Source organism: Vitis vinifera, chromosome 4, assembly GCF_030704535.1.
Source record: "Vitis vinifera cultivar Pinot Noir 40024 chromosome 4, ASM3070453v1".
Taxonomy (NCBI): Eukaryota; Viridiplantae; Streptophyta; class Magnoliopsida; order Vitales; family Vitaceae; genus Vitis; species Vitis vinifera.
In genome coordinates this window covers 1807500-1833186 of record NC_081808.1, presented here as the reverse complement: position 1 = coordinate 1833186, position 25687 = coordinate 1807500, and the positions used below count along the sequence as shown (strand labels likewise).

General features: G+C 35.0%; 4 protein-coding genes across 8 annotated transcripts; 2 read left to right on the top strand and 2 right to left on the bottom strand.

Annotated features, from left to right (window-relative positions):
• Positions 1 to 409: 409 nt before the first annotated feature.
• LOC100256089 (uncharacterized) lies at positions 410 to 6665 on the bottom strand. 2 transcript variants are annotated; one of them, XM_010650102.3, is made up of 10 exons: positions 5908 to 6663; positions 4899 to 5093; positions 4012 to 4422; positions 3861 to 3924; positions 2971 to 3188; positions 2764 to 2877; positions 2397 to 2502; positions 1846 to 2057; positions 944 to 1047; positions 410 to 836 (listed from the first exon to the last, which is right to left on the bottom strand). In XM_010650102.3, exons 1-10 carry the CDS (start codon positions 6508 to 6510, stop codon positions 692 to 694), a joined length of 2172 nt encoding a protein of 723 aa, XP_010648404.1. In that variant the 5' UTR covers positions 6511 to 6663; the 3' UTR covers positions 410 to 691. The 2 variants fall into 2 exon arrangements, with proteins under 2 accessions (XP_010648404.1, XP_010648406.1); XM_010650104.3 differs by lacking the exons at positions 410 to 836; positions 944 to 1047 and having other exon boundaries at positions 1884 to 2062; positions 5908 to 6665.
• Positions 6666 to 7382: 717 nt separating this feature from the next.
• Positions 7383 to 11391, bottom strand: LOC100855202 (protein WHAT'S THIS FACTOR 1 homolog, chloroplastic). 4 transcript variants are annotated; one of them, XM_003631764.4, is made up of 3 exons: positions 9731 to 11391; positions 7914 to 8025; positions 7383 to 7820 (listed from the first exon to the last, which is right to left on the bottom strand). In XM_003631764.4, exon 1 carries the CDS (start codon positions 11085 to 11087, stop codon positions 9732 to 9734), a length of 1356 nt encoding a protein of 451 aa, XP_003631812.2. In that variant the 5' UTR covers positions 11088 to 11391; the 3' UTR covers positions 7383 to 7820; positions 7914 to 8025; position 9731. The 4 variants fall into 4 exon arrangements, with proteins under 4 accessions (XP_003631812.2, XP_019075197.1, XP_019075196.1 ...); XM_019219652.2 differs by having other exon boundaries at positions 8141 to 11389; XM_019219651.2 differs by having other exon boundaries at positions 7914 to 8087; positions 9731 to 11389.
• A 1433-nt stretch (positions 11392 to 12824) lies between these two features.
• On the top strand, positions 12825 to 22175 carry LOC100257631 (3beta-hydroxysteroid-dehydrogenase/decarboxylase). The gene is made up of 13 exons (XM_002282125.5): positions 12825 to 13044; positions 13664 to 13908; positions 14124 to 14213; positions 14326 to 14459; positions 14846 to 15016; positions 15510 to 15635; positions 16070 to 16149; positions 16946 to 17144; positions 17681 to 17786; positions 18773 to 18947; positions 19362 to 19518; positions 19917 to 19983; positions 21631 to 22175. Exons 2-13 carry the CDS (start codon positions 13677 to 13679, stop codon positions 21783 to 21785), a joined length of 1692 nt encoding a protein of 563 aa, XP_002282161.2. The 5' UTR covers positions 12825 to 13044; positions 13664 to 13676; the 3' UTR covers positions 21786 to 22175.
• A 507-nt stretch (positions 22176 to 22682) lies between these two features.
• LOC100244044 (uncharacterized) lies at positions 22683 to 25443 on the top strand. The gene is made up of 3 exons (XM_002280289.4): positions 22683 to 23004; positions 23920 to 24603; positions 25277 to 25443. The coding sequence occupies exons 1-2, from the start codon at positions 22941 to 22943 to the stop codon at positions 24582 to 24584; spliced, it is 729 nt and encodes a 242-aa protein (XP_002280325.2). The 5' UTR covers positions 22683 to 22940; the 3' UTR covers positions 24585 to 24603; positions 25277 to 25443.
• The last annotated feature ends 244 nt before the right edge of the window (positions 25444 to 25687 follow it).

Here is a 25687-nt window from a genome sequence, read left to right as displayed (position 1 = left end):
AACACAGCTCAAATTAAAATTCCTAAGTATACACTTAAACTTATAGATAATGAAATAGCTCCAATTAGGTATATGTTTGAAAGCGTAAAGGAAAAAAAGTTCAAAAAATAATTTTCTTATATTTAATTTCATTACAAAATATATATGTATATATATAAAATTAAAATTAATTAAAAATTTATATAAATATAATTTATTAATTTAATTTATTCTTTTTTATATTTTTCCTTCAAAATTTTCGATAACCAAATATAACCCCTCAGTTAGAAAGTATAACAATTGATATAATGACAATTTCCCACACTCGGTCCAAATGGTCCCATGCATGAAACATGAGACCCATTAAACCAAATCATCATTGAAAACCAATAAAATAAAAAGAAAGGGGGTGGAGGGATTTAAGCTATCATTGTGATCGTAACATGCAATATGAATTGTGTGAAGCGAATAAATGAATCAGCAGCATTACAGCTAAAAGTTGAAATCTTTTGTCCCTTTCTCCACCATCCATGAACCTATTTTCACATGTTCCTTGTACACGAGGGAAACATACAAAAAAAAAAAAAAAAAAGGAAAAAAAGACAATACCACGGTATCACTTTTGATCTTACTGTGAAATCAGGCAAAATGTCCGCAGCCGGCCCTTGCAGAAGCGACGTTATCAAAGGATATTTTTCATGTGCTGGGCCAGTCAGGATGATAGGAGGCGAACCATGGTGTCCACAGATTCTGACCCGTGATTATTGACACTCGGAATTATGTTTACAGGAGACACAAACTTGACAAACTCTCTGAGTTCTGTGAAGCTGCTATGTTCACTGTATGGCACTTCATACCTGGATGGCAAGGCAACAAAAACATATGTAAACACTGATTTTTTACTATTGATCATAAACTACAAGAACAGAAAGGGTGTCTCAAAAATTGAGGAATAGAACATTACCTTATGATGGTACCCTGCTGCCACCTTCTCCCTGGAGTCTTTTTCTTTCCTTTACCGAATGTCCAACCAGTAGGAGAGAAAGCAACTATAAGACTGAATCGACCCTGCGCAATAAGCATACACATGATGTGAATACCATAAAAAATGGGGTGGTTTACAGGCAAAGGTGACATAAATTGTAGGAAGTCAAAATGTGGTAGCAAAGTGCTTAGAGGGTTACAGAACATGTAGGTGTGCAATAACAATCCAGTCAAAAAAAGATTTGAATTTTCAAATTTTCCTATAAATTGGTCAAAATTAATTCATGGTATTTTAAAGGGTAAATTTAGGTATATTGAAGCACAACAACAAACATCACAAAATAAAATGAGAGAAAGAGAGAACTCAGTTGGAATCTACAATTTTATTTCTTACAATTCTTTCCTTTTCATACCAAGTTGTATTAATATAAGTTTTATTTCCCTTACAAAATCCTGAACAAATATATTAGAACAATTATTCACATTTCCTAGTATAGCTTAATGGAAACCAGTAAAACCAGGGAAGAGAGAAAGAACCCACAATCCAAGGGAATGAGCCTACTGACAACGATAGTTTTGATAGCTGCTTTATTCCTGTGAACCAGAAATTGATAAAAAAAAAAAAGCATGTATCTAGTGTGCCCAGGTACTCACTACCCAACTTTGAAAAATAGCCTAGTGCCCAAGTGTGGCCAAACAATCACCTTGGCTTATCTTCTCTTTTTGATTATCTTTGAGAATTTAATTGTTCCTTTCACAACCCCTTCTGGAACCTCCCAACAATAATTCACATTAGGAGATTTTAAGTTTGACAAACTGAATTTGAAAACTCCAGTAGACAAATTTATTTTAAAAAATGACAAAAAATTTTGCAACCCTCACCGCATATTGATTGGAGATATGCTTCAATCGTTTGAAGCTTGCTAGTGTCCACATAGGCACAACATGAATGTGGCTCTCCTGTTCATTTAATGTAAACCACTGCATATCTTCCTTCTGGAACTCCAAGCATTCTAGAATATGCAGTTTAGCTGCATTTACATATACCTTCTTACGGAGAACACGAGCAACCTCCAAGAAAAGCCTTTCCTTACCTGTTCTAGAAAACAAAAATAAAAAGGAAAGTACTACAGCAGTAAGTGAGTGAGTGAGAGATGGGTTGTAAAGTTGATACAAGTATAAATTGATATGCAACCTTCAACTAATAGTTCCGAATTATAAACTGGACAATGATCTAATAAAGAAAAAAACAAGAACTGACCATGAATTCTTGGAAAAAATGTCAAAAATCAGAATTATTTGTACAAACAAAATATATACAACAGATAAAGAGAGAAAATAATATAATAATAATGGCAAATTTTCTTTCAAGGTCAAATCCTGTAACTTCCAGGGGAATGGTGGAGAGAGAGAGAAAGAGAGGTTGACCCTACCAATCGTGTAACTACCAATCAAAAAAAGAGTCCTTGGGTTAAAAGCTTCAGCTTGGATCGCATCAATAACAAACTGTATTACAGCCTCCTGCTTTGGAAAGTCATACTGAAAGTAAACTTCAATTAGTATTCAGTATTGCCAAACCAAATAATTCTTTACTTTATATTAACACACAGTGAAAAAACTATTTGCTGAAGGTAAGAGAAAAACAGAATTTTGACACCAACTTGCCTCACTTTGCCTGTAATGCATAGGCAAAGTTGCATGCTCATACACAGGGAGGGTTATCCAAGACAAAGAAGAGAAATCTGTGTTTACAGCACAGCCCATTGATGAGAGATGATCTTGCTATTCATATTCACTTACCTGAGGGTTGCAATAAGTAGTATCTAGAATTAGAGTATGGATAGGACACATTTGCAGAACAGACATGCTTGTCATTTCCTCACTAAATCGAAAATCTCCTGTGTGTAGGACAGCCTAGATGCATAAAGAAGCCAAAGATCAATTTCAGAAACAATGAGAAGGCAACCCGAATGACACAATATCTTAAGGTGTCAATTTGGGCCACACCTTACCATTGGATGGTTCAAAGAGTATTATTATGGAACCAGGGCAGTGGTTTGCATCCAAGCATGTCACATCAACACCATCAATATTGATCTTCTGGTTAAGGGGTAAAATTTGTAATCTGTCCCATGGGATCCCAATCTTCATGTTTACAAGCCTTGCTGTGATGGCAGAACAATAAATCTTCCCATGACAAAAGGACCTGGTAAGGCCTTGATAATCTGCACAAAAAGTATAATCCAAGACTTCTTTAGAACAATGAAGCAATTACTTTTGAAGTAAAAGCAGCAGAAGGATTATAAACCAAACAAACTTGACCTGTGAACCATTGCAATGCCCATGTCTAACTAGCATACCGATAAAAAATGCTTACCAGTAACCTTGTCAGAATATAACATACAAAGTCCATGTGTAAGTTACATGCCCTATTCAGAATTTCAGATAATTCCTCATCAGATTGACGGTTTGGTTAGTATGAGTCACAGTTCATCCCATAAAAAACTTTTGAAAAAAAGATGAAATAAACCTTTTTTTCTTGCAACTATTATACAGCATAGCAGACCATGAAACATGATTATGTTTTGAAATAAACCGTGTGAGCTAACTCACTGCTGCCCTATAAATAAATTAACATCATAAACTTGCAAAAATAACATAGAATCAAAATAGGGATGAACTATCAATTTAAACATTGAGATAAAGCCGAATGATTTAGGATGAAATCTTATCCAGAAATAAGATACAGGTTCAAAAATAAAATCAGGTAGATCCACTAAACAAAATAATAAGCATATGATAAAACAAAGAAAATGTATAGATTGAAGGGGTAACTGCTCCTACTACCACTTGTATAGATTGAGGATCAACAGTAAGAGGCATATATATGGACTTACGATCCAAGTGAAAATGAGTAAGAAACCAATGGGAACAATCTCTTCGAAGGTATCGAAAAGCATCCTGCAGATTTGAAGAGAATGGCTTTTAATAAGCGGAAGTAATCTGTAATAAAAGTGGCAACCTGCTATCAGATGAAATGCCACTTACCACTCGAAATGGTGTTCCTGGTATACAACACCACAAGGGAAGGTCCCTGAGTTTTCCACTCCTGGCATGATTTTTCACCACAACTTGCTTCCTACTAGAACCTAACTGGATTTTTTCAGCAGCCTTTCGCTCTCCAGACGAAATGCAACCTCTGCTCCTATCAGTAACAGAGCCTGGAAAATAATCAGTAATCAACTTGTTTGCAGCTAGCTTACTGGTTTCATCAACAGTGGCTTTAGAAGCATCAGCTTCTATCTCTACTCCATGAGTGCTTTGTTTTCTAAGTTCACTGAGGGCAGGGACATGTGTGTGGATGTCAACCGTATGAGTGCTCCCTTTTCTAAGTTCACTAAGGGCATGAACGATCCTCTTCCTTGGTCCAAGTGCAGTGACGCCTATGTTCAATAGATCCTGTGAAAAAGAGGCATGAAATCTATGTAACAAAACGGGGTAACAGTATGGACAAATACTATATGACACAGATATTAAGCAAGTATGAGTTTCTTGGCACCGCAAAAATGCACCCAAACAAAATACTTTCTTGTATTTGCAACAAATATCATATTGATACATCCTAATTACCGTTCTCTATGTTCTGTTATTATCACATCAATTCATTGTCCTATCTAAGCTGCTCAGCAACCAGAGGCAGTCGTATCTGACATTGCAGATTAATAAAAGCATACCCTAGTTTCTTTATACTTATGAACTGAGTACCACATAAAGACAAATATTAAATCAAAATTAAGCAATATCTTTATAGCACTGGTTTTCAAGGAAAAAAACATTTTTAGTTGGTGCACATATCTGATTCTGGAGCAAATTTCTTTCTCTAAGTTGAAAAATGAACTGATTTCATATTTTCATATGACTTCCAAGAAGGGTACCTCTTCTGTCAACCGCTGCAGAGTGTCCCAATCAATCTCTTCTCTGATAAAAGCTTCTTCATATCTTCCTAAACCCAGACTGTGTATCCATCCAATAACAGGAGATACATCAACCACTTTCTGATGAGTTTGAACAGGAGATCCATCATTAAAGGGCTGAGGAAATTGACATTCTCTGTCACCATTCCGAAGGACCTGCCTTAAATATCTTATATTAGTTCTAGTATTAAAGAAGCACAATGTCTTGTCTAGTAAAAAAATTTTGCCCCATACACATATAGTGATTAATATAAATAACACCATTTCCCAGAATTACCACATAAGTACAACAACATATTTCAAAAAAGGGACATGCAAGAAAGTAGGGTTTGAACCATTGCTAAATGGCAGGAAACTGCTTGGCAACAATGTGGCCATGCACTCATATCCAAATTAAACATGAAAAATACGCATGCCTGACCACACTTGTTGGCTTTATATGGTAATAGACTCATAGAGGGGTACCATACGATATGCGCATACTCCATTAACAGGACTGGTGGATAAGTCAGCACAACAAGAATCATCTAAGATTGTCGTTTTCATTAACTTCCTATAATGATAATAGTATATAGATCCATCAAACATTATTCAGGTACCCCATCAACAGGAATAGTGGATAAGTCAGACACGAACAGAATTATCTAAAGTCGATGCATTCATTGGCCCCTAAAATACTCAACCCAATAAATTATGAATCCTTGTCCCAAATTGTTGGGGGGTCATCTCATTTATACACTTGAAAATAAAAATAACATTGTAAAAAAATTCATCTCAAATTCAAGCTTCTAAGGGACCGAATGCAAATATGACGTTGACATGAGAAATATGTATGTTAGCCAAGCTGTAATAAGATGGAACTGTACCACAAGCTATTGTATCAAAATCAATAATTTCAAATGTATCCTAAAAATGTGAAATAATGATATCTGGAATCACTCAAGGGATGAAAGTGATCGAGAAGGTTTACATTATCAGCCTCCAGTCTGTCAAGGCAACCATTAGTATGGACCTGTCGCAACTCATCGTTCAAATCCGAAATGTCAATCTCACATAAAGGACACCGAACCAACCCTCGTCCTTCCGAACCACTGCCCCGCTGTTCACGAAATCGAAATCCATCAGAATCAGGTTCCTCTTCGCCCTCAGAACACAGCCTGATCAATACGTCAAGCTGCTCAAAATCCTCATCCGATTCCTCACAGAATCCACCATTTCCATCGCCATCACCACCAGATCTCGACTTCAGCAACCTAGACTCCACAGAATTACACGAATAGCTCCCCTCCGATTCCTCACTGAATCCACAAGTAATATTGCCGTCGCCACCAGATCTGGCATTCAGCAACCTAGACTCAATAGAATCACATAAATAACTCCCCTTGGATTTCAACTCCTCTCTCTCCGAACAATCTCTCTTTTTCCGACTCGGCGGCACATTCTCCTTGCCAGGAGCGGCGGTGGCCGCAGCCTTTGGCCGCTTGGATGGCCGACGCGATGAATCGGAGGGCTTGAGAGGTTGTTGAGTTGCTTGGGTGAGAGGAATCTCCTGGAAATCATCGTCGTCAGACATTGCTATTGCCAATGAGACGAAGGAGCTCGAAGGTTTTGTGGTGTGATGAAAATTTAGGGGGTAAACGCAAAAAATTGAAATGAGGCTTTTATCCTCGACTTGCTGGGCTCTCGCAGTCTATCAAACGCTTTACACATCCGCCCATTTGCCGCCACGTCATTATTTTTTTTTTGTAATTTCTAGAGCCTGTTTAGTAATGTTCTCAAAATATATGTCTACACGTCAAATTCATTTGATTACAAATTGCGAACAAACTTCATATGCTAGAAAAAAAAAAAATTTTAAGCATTTGAACAAAATTGCATTTGAAATATCGGATATATCATGCACAAAGCAAAACATTTTCGATGTTGTCTATATTTTCAATTGTTTTTCATAATGCTTAATGAAAATACATTAAATTCATTTTCAAAACAAATTATTGCTTTAAAAATCATCAAAAGTGTTTTCTAAAAAAAACAAAGCCAAGTTGTGCCTAGATAATTTAAAGTCCAATTGGCGGTATGATTTAAAAACTATTTTCTATTTTAGACTATTTTTAAAATTTTCTAATATTGGTCTATCATTGCTCTTTCAAAACAATTTTTAAAAACAAAATAAAATAAAAAATTATTTTTAGAGAACAAATGGAATTTATTTTCACCAATTTTTAAAAACAAAAAGAAAGCATGCCCGTGCGCTTTGCCCCGGAAGTAGGCATGAGATGGGATCACGCTACATCAAATTTTCATGCTCTGCACATGGATGGATGGATGGCTTCACTCACATGCAGCCCAAGAAGGTGGATCAGACTCTCGTGCCCTTCGCCATTTCCCCGTGACTCTGGATCGACTGGGTTCCTGCAATGTAGTTTCCAACAGAGTATTGAGGCATTGAGCACAGAAACCGATACCAAAGGCTATATTGGGGTAATGGTGAAATACAGTAAGATCCTGGGTTATCAACTTTTCATCACAATCAACAGCCTGTTTCAGAGCTTTTTTGCCCTCTACACCAGTGCAAATCACAGAAACCATTTCCCGTGTTTAAACCACTGCCTGTTTCTTATTATATATGGCAGCAACAGCCCCTTGTAACCTCACATGGTGGTGCACAACAGAAGGTAGTTGCAAATCTTATACAGAAAACTGCCCGTATGAACATATAAACTTGAGAAAGCATATCATTCAATAGAAACTACGAAGAAATCGTTCACTGGAAATGTGTCATTTCGCCCCCTTTAAAAGATTTTAAGGTACTTCAAGACGGGATATGGAGGGAGTTTCAGAAACTCGTTAACATGCAGCTAGACAAAGTGCCCTTCATACCATCTGAAAATAAATGGATGCCTTTTAGTAAAATCCAATCCACAAATTGGCATTGTCATCACTAGAACTAAGCAAGAGTGGGATGAATCAACAAACCTCTAAGGAAAAGATCCTTGAGCTTTTTTCCATGAGCCTCCTTCAAATGAATGCCGTGCAGCTTTCCTTTCAGGCCCTGTTGCTTCCCAGAGCTAAGGTAAGCTAGTTGTGCCTGTTTTAATAGATTCATACAGTGACCATTTGATGAGATATCAGTCAACAAATGTAATTTTCCTGGTAGATTACATGGTAAAATTAGAGATCGAAAATGGAGTAGACTCGCTCACATAAGCTGATCAGTGATCAGAATGCATAATTTCAGAAAATTTGCTGCTTCACAGATTAATAGGAGAGGTGCATTGCAGTAGCAGAACGGCTCCTAGGCAGTACATGTATGTTATAATGTTCAATCAGCACAGCAGCTTGATTGGTAAGCCAACATAGATATCAAGGAAATGATCTTGGTCCCTTTTTTTTTCCTCTCTGACAGGCAGATCCTAGTCTAACCATCCTTGAGTAAAATAAAGAAATTCTTATTTCCTTGTTTTCTTTTTTTGTCTTTCTTTGTTGGCAGCTAGGCGAGAGGCCATAGAAATGAAAAATTAAATCGGATCAGGTCAGTTAACAGACAAAGCATATGCCGTTTCTTGACACAACTGGAACCTTCAGAAAAAATTAAAAACAATGCACAAGTGTTATGACTTCAAGAGTAATAAAAACTATGCCTTTAGAAATAATCCCAAAGATCTCATGATTGAACTTGAAAGGTTTAGAAACTTGAATAGAATACTTTGCCACATAACATATTTAAAAGCACTTTTTTACCATGAGTAGTCATAGAACCTACAAACAGGTCATCACTTTGGAGATTAGCATTCCATGAAAGAATCAATGTACATGAAATTTTCCAAAAAGCAATCAAAAAGATGACCTGCAGTTCTACTTTTTGAAAAAAATTATTTCTTTTCCAATGATGAAAATAACAATGTCATGAAAATGTTTCCACTGCTAGAATTGTCCCTTTTACCATGGATGCTAATATACTCACTAAAACAAACTTAATTACACAATCCTCCATTTGGTTACATGAAAAACAGAAGACAAATTTTCATCTTTTTCTTTTTTTATTGGAAGGGCAAATAAAGTTTATATATTAAATGCGCCTAACAAAAGGAGGCACAACCCATACACACACGATGTATAAAACAGCACACCTGAAAACCACAACCCAAGTAAATTAGTCCCCTACCATCAACAAAGGTCAACAAAGATGAAAAGAAGAACCCAAACCACCATGGGACCATGAAAACAAAGTCTTAAGAAGCATATTCTTTGTCTTAAGAAAGATTTTTGAATCTTACACTCCATGATGTTTTGGTTTCTGAAAAATTAAAGTATCTCTATTCAACTGAATAGTTGTATTAAGTTGTTCAGCCAAAAGCAGGGTTGGGTTCCCCCTAGCAACAAATAGATGAGACGGGAGAGTGCCATAGTAAACATCTTCATGGAAACTTGTACTCTTCTAGTAAACTCATATTCTCTGAATAACCCACAACCAGATCTCTATTATTCTCATAATTTCTCTGAAAATTGAATGATATAGCCCACTTTCTACTGGTGTGTGCTGATGGTTACCACTAAAACCATGTAATGATATCATAGTTCTAACTTTCCACTATCAGAAGAAATTTTTGAAGACTTTGCCAAGGTATGTGCCAAAAGATTTTCCTTGATTTATGCTAAACGCTCTTTTGCTTTCTTCTACAGACTGGATTATCAAAATCCAAAAAAAAAAAAAATGGAATCTTTCAAAGTTAAATTAAGCAATTTTTTTTTTCTTTTAAAAAAAATTGATATTAAAAGAAAAGATATATGACCTCAGGATGGTTCATTATCCTTGTATGCATTGCAAATCTCTCCAATCTCCATCTCAACGTCATCTGCAAGTAAGCCATTGCCTAAACCATCAATGGTCTCACCCTGCTCGAGTTCTGCATCAAAATTTTCATTCTCAGAATCCATCTCAAACAAACTAGTATCCGCCATATCTGTCAAGTCATCAAAAGTTTCAATTCTGCGCTTCCTTCCTCTGTAACCAATAAGATTCTGGACTTTTTCCTTCCAAAGAACCAATGGGCATTTGTCAATCAGCTCTGAACCTTCATAGGCTTCAGTCAAGAACACACTAAACCTCTTCCCCCTCTCAGAGACATAGAAAATGCCAAAATGCTTCAGAAGAAGTCTCATGAGCTTTTGAGGCATAACAAGTTCCCAACGGAAGTGGGTAAGGTGATCTGTGACCAACCTCTTCTCAATAGTAAAGCTAAGCAACTCATGCATAATAGCCACTGCCCTCTTATCAAATTCTCGTGACCCAGCTTTCATGCCACGGGCATCTGCATATGGAGACAAATACGACCGTTTCTGAAAGTGATCAATTTTTCCTCCATACCTATACACCTTCTTGTAGTTAGGAGGAAATTTCAAGGGGAAAGGAAGGGAAAGCAGACCCGGTGTGGGAAGAATATCTCCATTTGCCCCATTTGCCTTCTTCTCCAATTCTGTCACAGCCAAAGCAGGATTCCAAGAAACAAGTTCCAAATACTCAAGTTCATCCTCGGACTTAACTACCCTAAAATGTTGAGGATACTTCCGCACCCAACTGGTCCGAAAATCATATGGCAGACCAAAATCTCTCCTGAAATGGGCAATCTTATCCAATGGAAGCCGCTTATCTATCGACATCATTAAAAACCTCGTAACATGCTCAGCGGCTTTATCAGCATGCTCCTCAAGAAGCCTCTCCTCCTCGGCCACCAGATCCTCGCCTTCTTTGGTCATCCCACACCACAACACCCCTTTCTGATCCTTATACAACTCAAACAATTTGGGAGATTTCCGAATAAAGTCGGATATCTTATGGGGCTTTGGCAGATTAACCTGCCTCCTATACTGATCCAGTGACCTCACTGTGATAATCTGCTCAGCCTCCTTCTTCAAAACCTCCATAAGGAACAAAACTTTGGAAACTATCTTCCACTTCTCCGTCACAATTTCAAGATCATGCACCCTCTTCTGCGTACTTCTATCTTGAACCCTCTTACTCGTGGTCATCAATCGAGTATGCTGCAAAGATTCTTTATACCCAGATGCGTATTTACTACAATTCAACTCGATCACAGTTCCAATGACTCTGTAAGCCATCATTTTACGCCTAAAATGAATCAATTGCATTAATCCCAACTGCAACACACCAAGAACAAACAATACAAAAGACGTAACCTGGGAGAAGGCGAATGCAAATTCCTTTGAAGCAGGCGAATGCGCCACCTGGGTATGCCTCTAAACGCAGCGTTTCGAGTCTTAAGCCAAAACCCAGATGAGATGTATATGTCTTTTGCCTCCCTGTCAATCAAAAATCAGAACTTTGATGCCAAATCGCAGTGACCCAGCGCAAAACCCTAGCCTCTAGGATCCTCTCAGTCGCTCCTTCAATTCTATTTCTCCAACGGGAAGTGATGATATATTTTAGTTTTAGGGCGGGGATTTCCTATTGACGTGAAAAAAAATTATTAGATTGAATAAAAAACTTTAGGTTATTTGATTAAAAAGTTTGATGAAAACCATTTTGAAAATTTAAACTCTGATCATTCATTGTTTTGACCTCGATAAAAATAATATTTAATTTTTTCTTCTAAAAACAACTATTACTTTTAAAACATTAATGTAAATACTTTCAAATAATTAAAGATATTTATATCAAAAATCAATTATTTTTTAAGTAAAAATATAAAATATGTTAAATTAACAAATATGACCTCGTACACGCCACTAATCACACTATATAGGAGCTAGCGGTACCTAAAGTTATTTTAATTATAACGAGAGGATGTTAAATGCAAGACTAGTGCCCGAAGTGAAGTCATAACAAATTAGCCAAATCGAAAGGTGCACTTGATCACATTTTTTCAAAAAGATAGAAAGCTAATTATTTTGATTTAACATTACTTTACACCCACAAAAATATTAACTAATTAATTCAAAATTCTATTCAATAATTTATAATGTTTTATTTTTTATTTTTTATCTTATATTTTGTAATAGAAATCAATATTTTCATTTTTTTTTGTTCATTATTGATCTTAAATTTGATTTTTTTTTAGTTTTAATAATTCTTTATTTTATATTTACTCATTAATGCAACGATTTTCACCATGAATCTTGTAAGTGATCACTCTTGTTCTTGATTTTATTTTTTCAATTTATTGATCTATGTATATATTACGTTTGTATTAAAAATATGATATGATGTGTTGTACTTGTAGAAATTTATGTGTCACTGCTTCTAAGTAATATCCAAATGAGTTGAATCTAAGAATATTAATTTGTAAATTGATGAAAATGGTTGGAGGTGCCACCAATTGCAAGTTAGTGAGCAATCAATTAAAACAATAACAATTACAATTAAAAAAATTGAATTATATATTTTTAAAAATATTTTCATTATAAATAAAAATAATAATATCCTTAGAAAAATGTGAAAAAAAAAGAGTATAATACTCATGGATCATATCCCTTTTTTATATTTTTTATTGAAGTGTTTATTTAATCATACATAATGCTTCAATTAATTTATATTTTAATTTTAATTGTAACATGTTATAATAACATCGTTTTTAAATTTGGGATAAATTATTCAAATGATAACCCTTAAAATAGACGCGTGAAATGTGATATCAAATGTCATGAAATATTTGACTTACTCCGTATTATTGGTTATTATTGGTTTTCGGGTGAAATGATCATAACACTATAAAATTATTACATAGAAACTTCATCTAAATAATAATATTAGAAAATTAAATTATAGTTATTTAAAATTTCTTATTGTAATTGAAAATTTTGCAGGGGTATAATCGGGATAATATCTACGTTTATCACCAAAATTTTGGGGTCTATGGAATTTATTTAAAAAATGAAATAATTAAAAATGAAAAAAGACCGAAAGAAAGGAAGAAAGAAGACTAGAGGCAGAGAAAGAGGAGCATCCAAATGAAAATCTCCCCATCAACGGCGGTTAATTAACCTGCCCATTCGTTTATCTGTGGGTCTCTCAGATCCTCGGAGCTGTGAAATCCCTTATTAGGATTTGATTCAACAGAGAGACAGAGTTGAACAACAGAGGACTCGGGTAAACCAGTTTCTTACTCTTATCTATTTGTAGATTCCGGGCTAGGCCTGGATTCACTTGTCTTCTGACCTGAAGTCAATTGAGCTTACACGCATTTCTCTCTTTTAAGTTTTTCTTAATTTCTCGGCGTCAGAGTACATTTCATTTATTGATGGTGCGTTTCTTTTTTTCTGTTCTTACTATCAATCTGGTGTTTATGGAGTAAAGTGCTAGGCGGGTTCCTGTAACTTGAACTCATGTTGTGTTGCAGATGAGGTGTTTGTTAAATTTCTTCATTCATTGTAAGCATGGGTCTTTGAGTGAGCTGTGTGGGTTTAGTGTCATTTTGATTTGGTAACATGGGAAACATTTTGGATTGGTGAAATTCTTGGGAATCCAGGCAATGCTGGATTTGTATGAGTCCTGGATCAGTACCATTCTTTTCAACTGATCCGGTTTGTTGTCATTGTGGGTTTTTTTTCAAAAAAGTTTTGAAAATTGAATTTCTGAGTGGACCCTTCTGTTTTGGATCCTCAGTCGCTTTAGAGTACAATCATGAAAACTTACCCAAAAAAAAAAATGGTAGACTGTGAATTCAGTTGTTGAAAGTGAAGGTTAGTCAATAAACTGCTGTTTGCAGGGCCTTGTGGAGTATGGAGGGGGAGCAGAAATGGTGTGTTGTGACTGGGGGGAGGGGTTTTGCTGCACGGCATTTGGTGGAAATGCTCATTCGCTCTGGGAGATTTTCAGTTCGAATTGCAGACTTGGGACCCTCTATCAAGTTGGAACCGAGCGAGGAGAAGGGACTACTTGGTGAAGCTCTGCAGTCTGGTCGTGCTGAATATGTATCTGCCGACCTTCGAGACAAGGCTCAAGTGCTTAAAGGTCAAATCCATCCTATATGCATCTATAGGATTTATTTCATCCACTTTGTTTTCATTCCCTATTTCCAAAATAAAATTTTTGGGAACTTTATGTCTTTTTTGGCCTGGATAACCAAATTGTGGGGCGGGATGTTAAAACTTATATCTGTAATTGGATTGAACATTTTAATCCCTATTATATGGGTTGATCTTGTCTCACATGTTTTGATTCCACAGCATGCCAAGGAGCTGAGGCTGTTTTCCACATGGCTGCTCCAGATTCATCCATTAACAATCACCAGCTCCATCATTCAGTCAATGTGCAAGGTAAAAAATGCTGGCTGCTAAGATTAAATTTGACATGTTTCTGAAATTGCTTCCCCTTTACTTTGGCTGATCAAATATTTATTTTGTGTTTTATTTTAACTTTATTCTGTAGGAACAAAGAATGTAATTGATGCCTGTATTGAGCAAAAAGTAAAGAGACTTATCTATACAAGCTCTCCTAGTGTGGTTTTTGATGGGGTTCACGGAATATTTAATGGGGACGAGTCACTGCCGTATCCAGATAAGGTATTGACTGCTCTAAGATTCTTCCTCAAGATCATGTAATATAGAATTCAGTTCAGCTACAGTTTGAAAATCAAACAAAGTCACAGGCAGCAGTAATTGGTTTTTTTTTTTTTAACTAACATATTAGTTGAGAAAGCATTTTTATTAATTATCTTAATGTGTCTTAAGGTATAAAAGTTGATTTTAATAATTTTATATCATTTAGAACTAACAATTCAGAGAAAAGTGGTTTTAAACATGTAAAAGTATTTACACAAATAACCTGTGTGTGTTTATTAATCCTGTTAATATTTTGATTATTCTACTAATTGTTCATATAAAACCACAACTCTCAACTTCCCTAACCGCCACTGACTTTTGCTCTATATGGCATTGAACTGTTTCAGCACAATGATTCATATTCGGCAACTAAAGCTGAAGGAGAGGCATTGGTGATCAAGTCAAATGGTACTAATGGACTTCTGACATGCTGCATACGTCCAAGCAGCATCTTTGGCCCTGGCGATAAGTTGTTGGTTCCGTCTTTGGTTAATGCTGCAAGGGCTGGGAAATCCAAGGCAAGCATGTTCTCTATCCCTGTTAATCATCATTTTGGCATCTTCTTCATGTATTTTTCCTCATGATATTCAATTTCAATTTAAGACTATGATTTGAATTATACACTTTCTTAATAAAAATATTGATGCAATCACTGTGGTGACCTTAGTTCTTCACATGACGGATTATCTAAATGAGCTTTTATTTTAAATAACTTTTCTTTAAAAATTCATGGAACAAAGTCTGCTAATTTATCAAAAATATTTTGACAGCTTAAATAATTAAAAAAATTATGATCATATAATTAATTCTTTTTTACGTCAAAGATGTCTTTGGTAGGGCCTATTGGTAGTTGGTATGGCAGTATTTCTCGACCATGTAAAATTTTGGCCATAGATTTCCGAAGACAGGAGTGCTTCTTTTCCCTGCGATGTTTCTTTACGTTGATGTTGTAGGTGTATGCTATCCTCAGTAAATTATAATATTTATTTTTGTTCCACGTTAACAATGCAGTTCATCATTGGTGATGGCAATAACATGTATGATTTCACTTATGTTGAAAATGTGGCACATGCCCATATATGTGCTGAACAAGCTCTGGCTTCAGAAGGGAAGATTGCAGAGCAAGCTGCAGGGCAGGTACTGTTTCAATCATTTTAGTTTCTATCATTCTATCCAATCCCTTTTTTAAGCATGCATCCATGTTTCAATTGCTATAAAAATAAAAAAAATAATAAAAAAACTAAAATTCCATATTCATGGTTCAAAATCACAATATCAGTCATTGACTTAGGAGGTACCGACTCAACATATCGGATTAATAAAATATGCTATTTTAAAATCTCAATAAATTCTAAAATAAATTGCAAAATTTATCACAAAAAAAAATACAATTAGATAGATTAAAAAATTTAATAATATAAACTTCTATTATAAGTAACATCGTCTAAAACATGTTAGTGAAAATTTTGAAATGAATTGCCACATCAAGCTAGGAGATAGGGAAAGTAGTTTCTTTACTCTCTGCGCTTGTTACTCTAGTTGATAATTGCAATAACATGATAGTTTTACAGGCATACTTTATAACCAATATGGAACCAATCAAGTTTTGGGAGTTTGTCTCACTTATTCTTGAAGGTCTTGGCTATGAAAGGTATTTCTTTCTTCCTATGCGTGCTCTTCTGCTTTCCTCGTTCATTTTGGGTGATGAATGTTGTTGTAAGTTTGTGTCCTCCCCCCTTTAACCGAGTGTACATCAGTAGTTTTTAATTCATTTTTCCTTTTCTTTTCTTTGTGAGTATGGTGTGAAGAAGCCATTGAATCAGCAGAACGCTTAAGTAGTTTATAAGCTTGTGTTCTCCCCCCTTTCACTGAATGCATGTTACCAGTTTTTAAGTTGTTTTCTTTTCCTTTTCTTCTTGAGTATGGTGTGAAGAAGCCACTGAATTGGTGGACCACTTTTTTATTCATTACAAAGTTGTTTCAGAGCTTTGAGCTTCTATTTTTTTCTTTCTCTCTTTTTTTCTTTACTTAATGGTGGGATGGTGGATTAGGGCTGAGTTAAATGGATTTAAGGGTGGAGGGCAGTGCCTCATGCAATTTCTTTTGGAATTATTGAAAGAAAGAAAGAATAGAGTTTTCATTTGTTGGAACATTGGTACAACCAGTGGAAAATTTCAGGATATAATTCTCCTGGCTGCATGGTTTGTTGTCCATGATCATTATGTTTCTAGTTAATGAAAAAGAAAATTTCCTATTGGCTATCCGTCCTTCTAGCTAGCCACTGCTTGAGGGTTCTTGCAGAAGTAGGAATATTATTATTTTTTAAGAAATCTGGATTTCTTGTTTCTGCTTATTAATTCTTTTTTCCTAAAAGGAATCAAGAATGAATTGTAGATATGTTATTATCATTGCCTGTTGTCTTTTGTCTGATTTCATGTAGTTTGCAGGCCAAGAATAAAGATCCCTGCCTTGGTTATGATGCCTATCGCACACATGGTGGAGTGGACCTATAAGATGTTAGCCCCATATGGTATGAAGGTTCCTCAGTTGACCCCTTCAAGAATTAGGCTCCTCTCTTGCAGCAGAACTTTTAGTTGTTCAAAAGCGAAGGATCAACTTAGCTACACGCCCATTGTATCACTCCAGGTCTTTCCTCATTCCATGAGAATCAGTAAAGATACATTTGGTTTTTCTAACATGGAGCTTATGATCTTGCACTAGTATTCAAAGCTCTGTTTGGTTTATTGTTGGGTATTTCATGAACTTGGATATGGTAATTTAAAGTTCACCAACTTTAGCTACACTATCAGTGAGCACCGGAAGCATCACAAGGGCAGCAATAAGCGGCTCCATAACTTCCAATGAGCAATAGCCTCTTGGAGGGGCCACACTTCAAGAGTTATAGTGCCACTAGTTTAATCCTCCAACAAGATATATTTTGCATGACTAATATAGCATGTTGAAATGTCTGTAAAAGGGTTTTCTTTCATATATTTAAAATATTTTTAGCTTTTCAAGTTTTGCACTCAGTCCAAATGGCCAAAGTTGTACACCTTTTATTGATGAGACCAACTGAAGCATAGAAAGACAGGGCCAAACCATGAGGTGATTTTATGTTGTAGTTAATCCCGAGATCTTATGTAGGTGTAGTTGTGACAAATGTAATTTCATTTCTCCTGCAGGAGGGTCTAAGGAGGACAATTGATTCATACCCAGATTTGAGAGCTGAACATCTTCCTAAAAGAGAGGGACCATCTAAAGCTTCCAGATATCTTGGAAGTGGAAGAGGTAAGAGGCCTCAATGAATCTTCTTTCTCTATGCTTCTTCTTCTTCCTTTTTTTTTTTTGTGATGTTTTCCCAAATGCTAGCTATAATCTAGATGCATTCCTACAGTTCATGGCTGAATACTGAGCATGTGACCATCCAATAAGTGGTGATCTTCTCTGTTGCCATACTCCACTATCATATTGATTGTTTGACTGATTTACCCAATGGGTAGTATTAGTTGATTGAAAAAGATAATTATGGTGGTTACAAGAAAGTTTATGAACTTGTCAGTTACAAATTTACAATCACCTGATATAGTAAATATGAATTAGATTTCAAAGCAAGAGGGTTCAGCTGAGCTTTATGCCAAACTTCCTCATTTATCTGGGTTTTCATCTGGCAAAATGACCTGATGTGGACAGAATTACTGAAGTTGAAGGTTTTAGGGAAAGGTAGATGAAGGTTGAAGACACAGATTTTGTAAGAAGTGAATTTTGGTTTTGATGCTTAACTTAAAAAAAAAAGGGCATTGAAATATTAGAAATTTTTGTTCATAGTCGATTGTCTAAAAAGCTTGGACTATGAATCATTATTATCTATGTAACAAGGATTTTCCTATCATAGCATGATTTCTATCTCAGACAATCCAAAAAGTAAGCATGTTGGACAGAATTTGAACAATGACATTGGATTTTGTAGTTCATTTATTATCAAGTTGCTATTCTCATTCTGCATTGTTCAAAGATTGTCTATTCAAGAGGGAACCCTCCATTTGATCTGAGTCTGTTGGTAGGTGGGAGATATGCATGACACTGGATGGTAAAAGAGGAGAGAATTTTAGCTACAAAGTTGCACACACATATTTTAAATGAGGATACACCGATGATCTGTGACATTGAAATGTAATAAAAAATTCACAATTGTGAGAAGTTGAAGCAATGTGAAAAGTTATAATATATGTAATTCATTTTTAAAGCAATGCCTTTTCTGTTGGTGCCTCTTGCAGTGGCTGACACACTTCTGTGGAAGGATAAAAAGCTGGCACTCACCACATTGTTAGTTTTGATGGCGTTTTACCACAACTTCATTGCATCTGGCTATACCATCGTCACTGCAGTTTCAAAACTTTTCTTGGTGGCATCAATATTCTTGTTCATCCATGGCAATTTACCTGAGAAAATGTATGCATGCTCATCTCTTTTCTGAAATTTTAAAATGCCAATCTGCATTTCCTTGCACAGTTATAAATTATCTATCAAGAATAAGATATCGTATATGTCGGCACTTGTCCAATTAATCAACCACAATTACCTGGCTTGGCCATGAATTGGAAGCACATCAATCTATTGTTCGTTACATATCTGACTATCATATGGATAAAGTTTTGCAGTAAACATAAGCCCCATGAGAGTGTGGTTATTGGTTTTCTGGATCACCCAATTTGTGTATTTTATGGGCTACAGTTTATTTTTACTATGGGTTGATCAATTGCCAACATGTTTTGGTTGGACATGGGGCTGATAGAAACAAGTTAAAGTTTATAATTTGAAGAAACAGTAACTGGTGGTTATAAACGGAATTATATATTGATGCAGATTGGGGTATACGGTTGAGAAAATTCCTCCATCAAATTTCCATTTCTCAGAAGAGAGGTCACATCGAGCTGCTCTCTCAGTAGCTTCATCATGGAATACTGCTGTAAATGTTTTAAAATCTCTTTGCAAGGGGGATGACTGGATGCTGTTCCTTAAGGTATGTTACTATTTTTCATGTTGTCTCCTTATTTCGCATGTTTCTAATCACAAATATTTTCATTATGTAAGTTCTTGTTTTCACATTTATGCATTAGTTTGTTATATGTAAAGCAAAAGGAGATATGTGCTTTGATGTAGGATATGACGTATTGGAAACAAAGTTTTTTCTGTAATTTTGTTATTCTCACCTATAATGAGATGAATTATTGCTAATTTACTGCAGTCATGTGGTCCCTCCACAACCTTTAGTTAATTTAGGCATGTAGTTTCAGGCATGCTGCTTACTGATTCGTGGTAATCTATATTTGGTTCTTGGTCATTTTAGTAATTGTTGGGCTAATTCTGTCAATGTTAATTATTTTGCTAATGTTTTTCTCTACTTTGGTGATGAAACAGGTTGTTCTCTCCCTATTGATTCTCAGCTTCCTTGGAGCTATTTCACTGCAAAGCTTATTTGTTACAGGTTCTGTCTCTCTCTTTGGACAATAAAATACCAAAAATTTGTGAAAGACTTGAGGCCTGTCTGGCAATGTTTTAAAAAACAGTTCTTAATTGTTTTTGGAAACAAAATTTTGTTTGAGAACTCAAATATGAAATATAGTTTTCTTGGCTTATTCTCTCTAAAGGTACTGTACACTTATGTACAATGCAAAAGTTTTTAAAGTATTCTACATTTCTTCAATTGTTGCTCAAAAAACTCAGCAAAAAATGACTGAGGGCTTGTTTAGTTGTTGTTTTTAAGAACTGTTTTATGTTCTTGAAAACAAAAAACACTAAAAACATGTTTGGGGAAGGGGGTGTGTTTTTGTTTTTTGTGTTTTCCATGTTCTCAAAAACTACTTTTTTGAGAACAATAAAAAGATGTTTTCATTGTTTTTTCATTGTTCAAATAATAGATTGTTCTCCATGTTTTCTCTTCCTTTTTTTTTGTGTTTTCCTAGTTGCTTTTTGTGTTTCCACGAAGGTGAGCTCCACCCAACCACCACACCCCCACCTGCAAGCCCTTTCTTGTTATTTAAATTATTGAAATTAATATACTTACACATAGTTATGAAGTCATAATTTGTTTAAGAAAATTATACCTGATGTAAAAATTTCAAAATAGAATAATTTTTTTTTTAATTTAAATGATTTGTGCATATAAAAATTATTTATATATTTATAATATCAAGTTAATGGAAAAAAACACTTTATTAATTAAAAAAAAAACTTTCAAACATATTTTTTGTTTTACTTATTCTAAAAAACTTTTTTATTAATTCAACCAAATATGTTTTTTTTTTGTTTGTTTTTTAAAACAAAAACTGTTTTTCAGAATTCAGTTCCCAAAAACAATTTTTTTTTTTTTTCTTGAAAACACTAAAAAATGTTTTTCAAAATAGTTTTAAAAAACAGCAACCAAACAAATCCTGAAAACACCTCAAAGTTAAAAAACAACTTTTTTTTAAAAACAAACTCTAGAAAACTTGTTTTCTATCATAAGTTTGCTTAATGTGTTTTCTCAGTTAGAAAACAATTTTTTGATTATAAAGATCAAAAAATTGTTTTCAGGAAATGTTACCAAACAGCCCTTTGATTCTCAACCTTATTCAGAATTTTTGACATTTTCTAAAATCTGGCCAATCCTGACCTTTCCCATAAAAAGGTTTAAAGCATTTTGATGCAGTTTGAAGGAACTTTTAGTTTCAGGATCTCACTTCTATTTTATCTGTGATTGAAATCATTGTTGCAATCAATATCTCAAACCCTGAATTTTTTAAGTGTCTCACGACTTTGGGAGCATGTCTGATTGCCCTGTGGTGTAAATATATGGATTGGTGGCATCCTTCCCATTATCTGATCATTCTCGTCCAGGAAAAATTCCTAGGCCCAGAATGAACCCAGTTGGTTGGCCTTGAGGGATACTTATTGACATGTTTGGATGTCACGGTATCCAGTTTCATGTCTCTTTCAGTGGGGTTCTCTTTCTACATCAGCAGATTTTGAGCCTCTTCATGTCTTCCTTGACCCATTTTCGTATCAAATCAATGCTAGAAGCGAGACCCATTTCATCCTTTTACTATTATGCTCCTTGAACTGAAAGGGGACTTTGTGCTTGTAACCATTGCAGGGCTTCTAATTGCCTTTGTAGCTTTCTACATCTATGAGAACAAGGAAGAAGAAATCGACAGACTGGCTTCAGAAGCTCTCTCCTTCAGCTGCAAATTGAAATCTGATATAGCCAAAAAATTACCTACCTTCAAGAAATTCAGTCCTAGTCGGTAATCAAAGCCTTCTTTGCTATGAATTGGCTTCATTGTTTCCATTTTCAGCTTGCTTGGACCTGTTAACCTGGTTTTTCAGACGATTTGAAATGCGGGTATTGGCCTGTTGATGATATGCTCATATCTAGCCTGGTTTTTTGTTACCTTTTTTAAGGTGTTCGATTCGGGTTTTCTGATCCAATGGCTGTGTAAACCTCCAGTTGTTCTTTCTGTCCCATTCTTGTTTTCTTGAATTTATCCATCTCTTCTAAACCTATAGTTGTTTTGTTTTGATTCAATTTCTTTCAGGTTTCATTGCATTTTCTTCTGGGATAATGTGCCATTTCTGTTTGTTTCAATGGAAAACAGTACCCGGAAAATAATCGAGAAGCTTTTAGATTTTGGCGCTTCATCTATGAAACTGATAATGTCTCTTCATTAGTGTTTGGAGGGAGAACTCTTTGCCTAGTATATCTTTCTCTAAATATTTTTTTATCCATTCAGGGGTTTTCTGGAAATATGAGACTTAAATGGGCTTGGCTTTTTTGGGCTTGTCCTACTTCTTGTTGGGCCTAAACTTGGGCTAATTCTTATATCATTTCTGCAGCCCGAGGATTTTGGGAGTGTGGGCTCATAAGTTATTAAGTAGAAAATAATTAGAAAACAATGTATTTTATCTATTTATTTATTTATTATGATTGAAAATAAGAAAGAAAATTAAATATGATATAAATTAGAAAAAAAACTTGTTTATATATATATATATATTTTAGAATATGTTGAGAATTAATTAAAAATAAGAAAAATATTTTTAAAATTTTTGTATTGTAAATAAATTGAAATAATTATTTTTTTTATATTTAAAATTTTAAATAGAATTTTGTTCTTCTTTTTTTTTAAAAAAATAAAAAATAAAAAATAAAAATCCAGAGAGGAAAGCGTCTTGATTTTTGGCTGAAACGGTGAAAAATGAATTAGACCCTTCAAGAAATAAAATTTTTTTAAAAATAGAAAAGCAATATCACAAGAGGCATTTTTCATTTTAGAAACCCATCTTGACCGTCCAATCCGACAGGCAAACCATGCGGTCCACGTGGCACACCTCCTCCGTCACGTCCCCAGCTCTCTGCATATATACAACAGAGATACAAGAGAGAAGAACCAGAAAGAGAGTAGGATGGGTTCTTCTTCAGTGAATGGAATGATGCTGTGGGAGAATGAAGGAAAAGAGGCCATCAATGGTGAAATTTTCTTTCTTCTTTTCACTGCTTTTGGATTTTCTTCTGTTCTAAAAAGTAGTGGTACTGTTGTAATGAAAAGAAAAATTGTTTATTGGGGTTATGGATTATGATTTGATTTTCAAGGGTTACCATCTTCGTTCTGGGTTTTTTTTTTTCCGAAATAATGTCTTGTTTTTGTTTTAAAAATGGGAAAATGGTTTTTTGTTTTTGTTTTTGGGGATTTTTCACCATTATTCTTTCATTTTAAAAAATGAAAGCAATGAATGCGTTGATTTTGGAATCCATTTTCATTCTTAAAGTGATTATGCTTTTAAGAAATGTTTTGGAAAGCGATTTTTAAAATTGTTTTTATGTTCTTTATGCTTCTTGAAATAGAGAACAGTTATGGGGTTTTACCCCTTAGTCCCTGAATCGGACAATGAAAATCTCAAGAATCAATTTATTTACTTCATTTTATTTCTTAACTCAGTTGTTTTTTAATTATGTTCTCAAACATGAAAAACAGTTTTCTTCATTTATTCTAAGGGTTTATATTCAAGACGCTGAAAAAAAAAAATTGAAAACATTTCAAATTGTGTTTTTGTCTGAATCTTTTTTCTGTTTTTTGTCTTTTGAACATAGAACTGTTTTCAAGAACAATTTTCATACAATCCGAAGTTTGTTTTGTAGCTACACGAGGATGTTTAGGGTCAGTTTGAGAAGCGTTTTCTAGTGTTTTCCTATTTCCTTGTTCTGGAAAACAAAAAATTGTTCTTAAAATCAGTTACCAAACAGGTCTTAATATGTAGAAATAGCCTAGAGTTTCAAGAGGATGAAACAAAGAAAATGTTTTTTCGACTATTTTAAGAGGCATTTTTGTGTTTTGTTTGATCTGTTTTTGTTTTCAATGTAACTACACTCTCAATCCCTCTGCAGTTTTTAGGTTGTCTGATGTTAAATCATTAGACAAATTGGATTTAGAGAGCTGGATGGAATGGAAAAGTAGCTTGCAGCTCATACTTGCTCTGATGGACTTGGAGCTTGCTCTCTATGAAGCCAAACCCCCCATGCCTACCGTGAATAGCTCCCCTGAAGATAGAGCAAAGTATGAAAAATGGGAGAGGAGTAACCGGCTAAGCCTCATGATCATGAAGCACAAAATTTCTAGTAGCATTCGCAGTCTAGTACCCGGGTCGGGCACTGCTAGACAATACTTGGCTCGTCTTGAAGTCATGTTCATACGCATTGCGAAGGCCGATGCAGCTCCGTTACTAAACAAGTTAGCAAACATGAAATATGATGGCCAAGGGAATGTGCGTGATCACATTGCCAACATGTCGGGTTTGGCTGCGAGGGTTAAGGCTGGAGGTATCGATATTCCTGAATGTTTCGTTGTGCAACTTGTCCTGGATTCTCTTCCTCCTCAATATGAACGGTTCCAAGCTTCATATAAAGTGAATTGGGGACTAGAGGAACTTTTGTGTATGTGTGGGCAAGAGGAGGAATTCGTTCGGCTTGAAAATTCTGAAAGGAAGATCTCTGCTATTCCGGGTCTTGGTCCAAATAATGAAAAGAAGTATAGCTTTCTTTTCACTCGATGATCACCTGCTTGAAAAGAAGGTAATCCTTGGCTTCTCTTTTTTTGTCTCATTTAGTTAAGTTGACTTCTTAGAAGCTAAAAACTTCTTTTTTGAAAAGCAAAATAAGTTTCACTTGCGGATCATGACTCGAAAAGAAAGCAATCCCTAGCTTTTTGGTTATTTGTCTTATTTCGTTTAGGCCATGTTTTGATTGACCTTTTAATAGTTAAAGCAACCCTTGTTTGGTTAATCTTGTCCGAAGAGGTTTAGACTTTGTTTGGATTGACTTGTTAAAAGCTAAAAACTCTTTTCTTTAAGCTTAACAAAAGCTCCTATCCTTGTTTGGTTAATCTTGTCAAAAGAGCTTATGTCTTTGAAAAGAGCTTAATTATGGAGCTTCTATATGTTTGTCTTTGAAACTATTTCATGCTTAATTAAAATTTTAACAATACGGCAATACCAAATATTATTGGTTGAAAATTACGACTTAAGCCAAAAACAAAATGTTATTCCAAATGTGCCCCTAAACATATACTCCCTTGGAAATGATATCATTCCACTAAGTTTGCTCAGTCAAATACTGTCTTTGCAACTTGAATGATTTCATTTTTTGGGGCAATCTCCATTCTTAAGTCATGTTTGGATGATAATGTTTTTTTGATGGGTAAGTTGTGTTTGGGTGATAATCCATGTAACATCTATTCACTTCTCAGGACTAGTGTCCGGGGAACAAGGTGGTGGACATAAGGTTATCATGAGAGCTATGGAAGGCAAGTTTTTTTGTTAAGGGTTTACTAGATTCTATAATGATACTTGATACACTTTGAATTAGAATATATGGGGGTTTCAGCTTTTTGGTGAAAGCCTTACTTTCCTTGCACTATGTTTTTTCATACTTGTTTTATTATGAAAAATATAAAAGAAAGGTAAATATAGGGTGACAAAGTTTAATATGATTCGTTGAACCCAACATGTTTTTTACGGATTTGGATTGAGTATAATTAGATTTGGGTCAAATTCGTGTAGAGTTATATAATTCATTTAATAAATAAGCGTAACACGAAGTGATTCATTTAATAATCTTAAAGATTAGTCTAATGGTAACTTTACGTTATTAACTGATA

Excerpts from the sequence above, each read along its gene's own strand:
- LOC100256089 (XM_010650102.3), bottom strand. The coding sequence starts at position 6,510 with ATGTCTGACGACGATGATTTCCAGGAGATTCCTCTCACCCAAGCAACT. Across the intron at positions 3,189-3,860 it reads TACTCATTTTCACTTGGATC|ATTATCAAGGCCTTACCAGG; the intron begins GTAAGTCCATAT and ends CTTTTTGTGCAG. Across the intron at positions 2,878-2,970 it reads TTGAACCATCCAATGGTAAG|GCTGTCCTACACACAGGAGA; the intron begins GTGTGGCCCAAA and ends TTATGCATCTAG.
- LOC100855202 (XM_019219650.2), bottom strand. The coding sequence starts at position 11,087 with ATGCAATTGATTCATTTTAGGCGTAAAATGATGGCTTACAGAGTCATT.
- LOC100257631 (XM_002282125.5), top strand. The coding sequence starts at position 13,677 with ATGGAGGGGGAGCAGAAATGGTGTGTTGTGACTGGGGGGAGGGGTTTT. Across the intron at positions 13,909-14,123 it reads CAAGGCTCAAGTGCTTAAAG|CATGCCAAGGAGCTGAGGCT; the intron begins GTCAAATCCATC and ends TTGATTCCACAG. Across the intron at positions 15,017-15,509 it reads CAAGGGCTGGGAAATCCAAG|TTCATCATTGGTGATGGCAA; the intron begins GCAAGCATGTTC and ends TTAACAATGCAG.
- LOC100244044 (XM_002280289.4), top strand. The coding sequence starts at position 22,941 with ATGGGTTCTTCTTCAGTGAATGGAATGATGCTGTGGGAGAATGAAGGA. Across the intron at positions 23,005-23,919 it reads AGGAAAAGAGGCCATCAATG|TTTTTAGGTTGTCTGATGTT; the intron begins GTGAAATTTTCT and ends ATCCCTCTGCAG.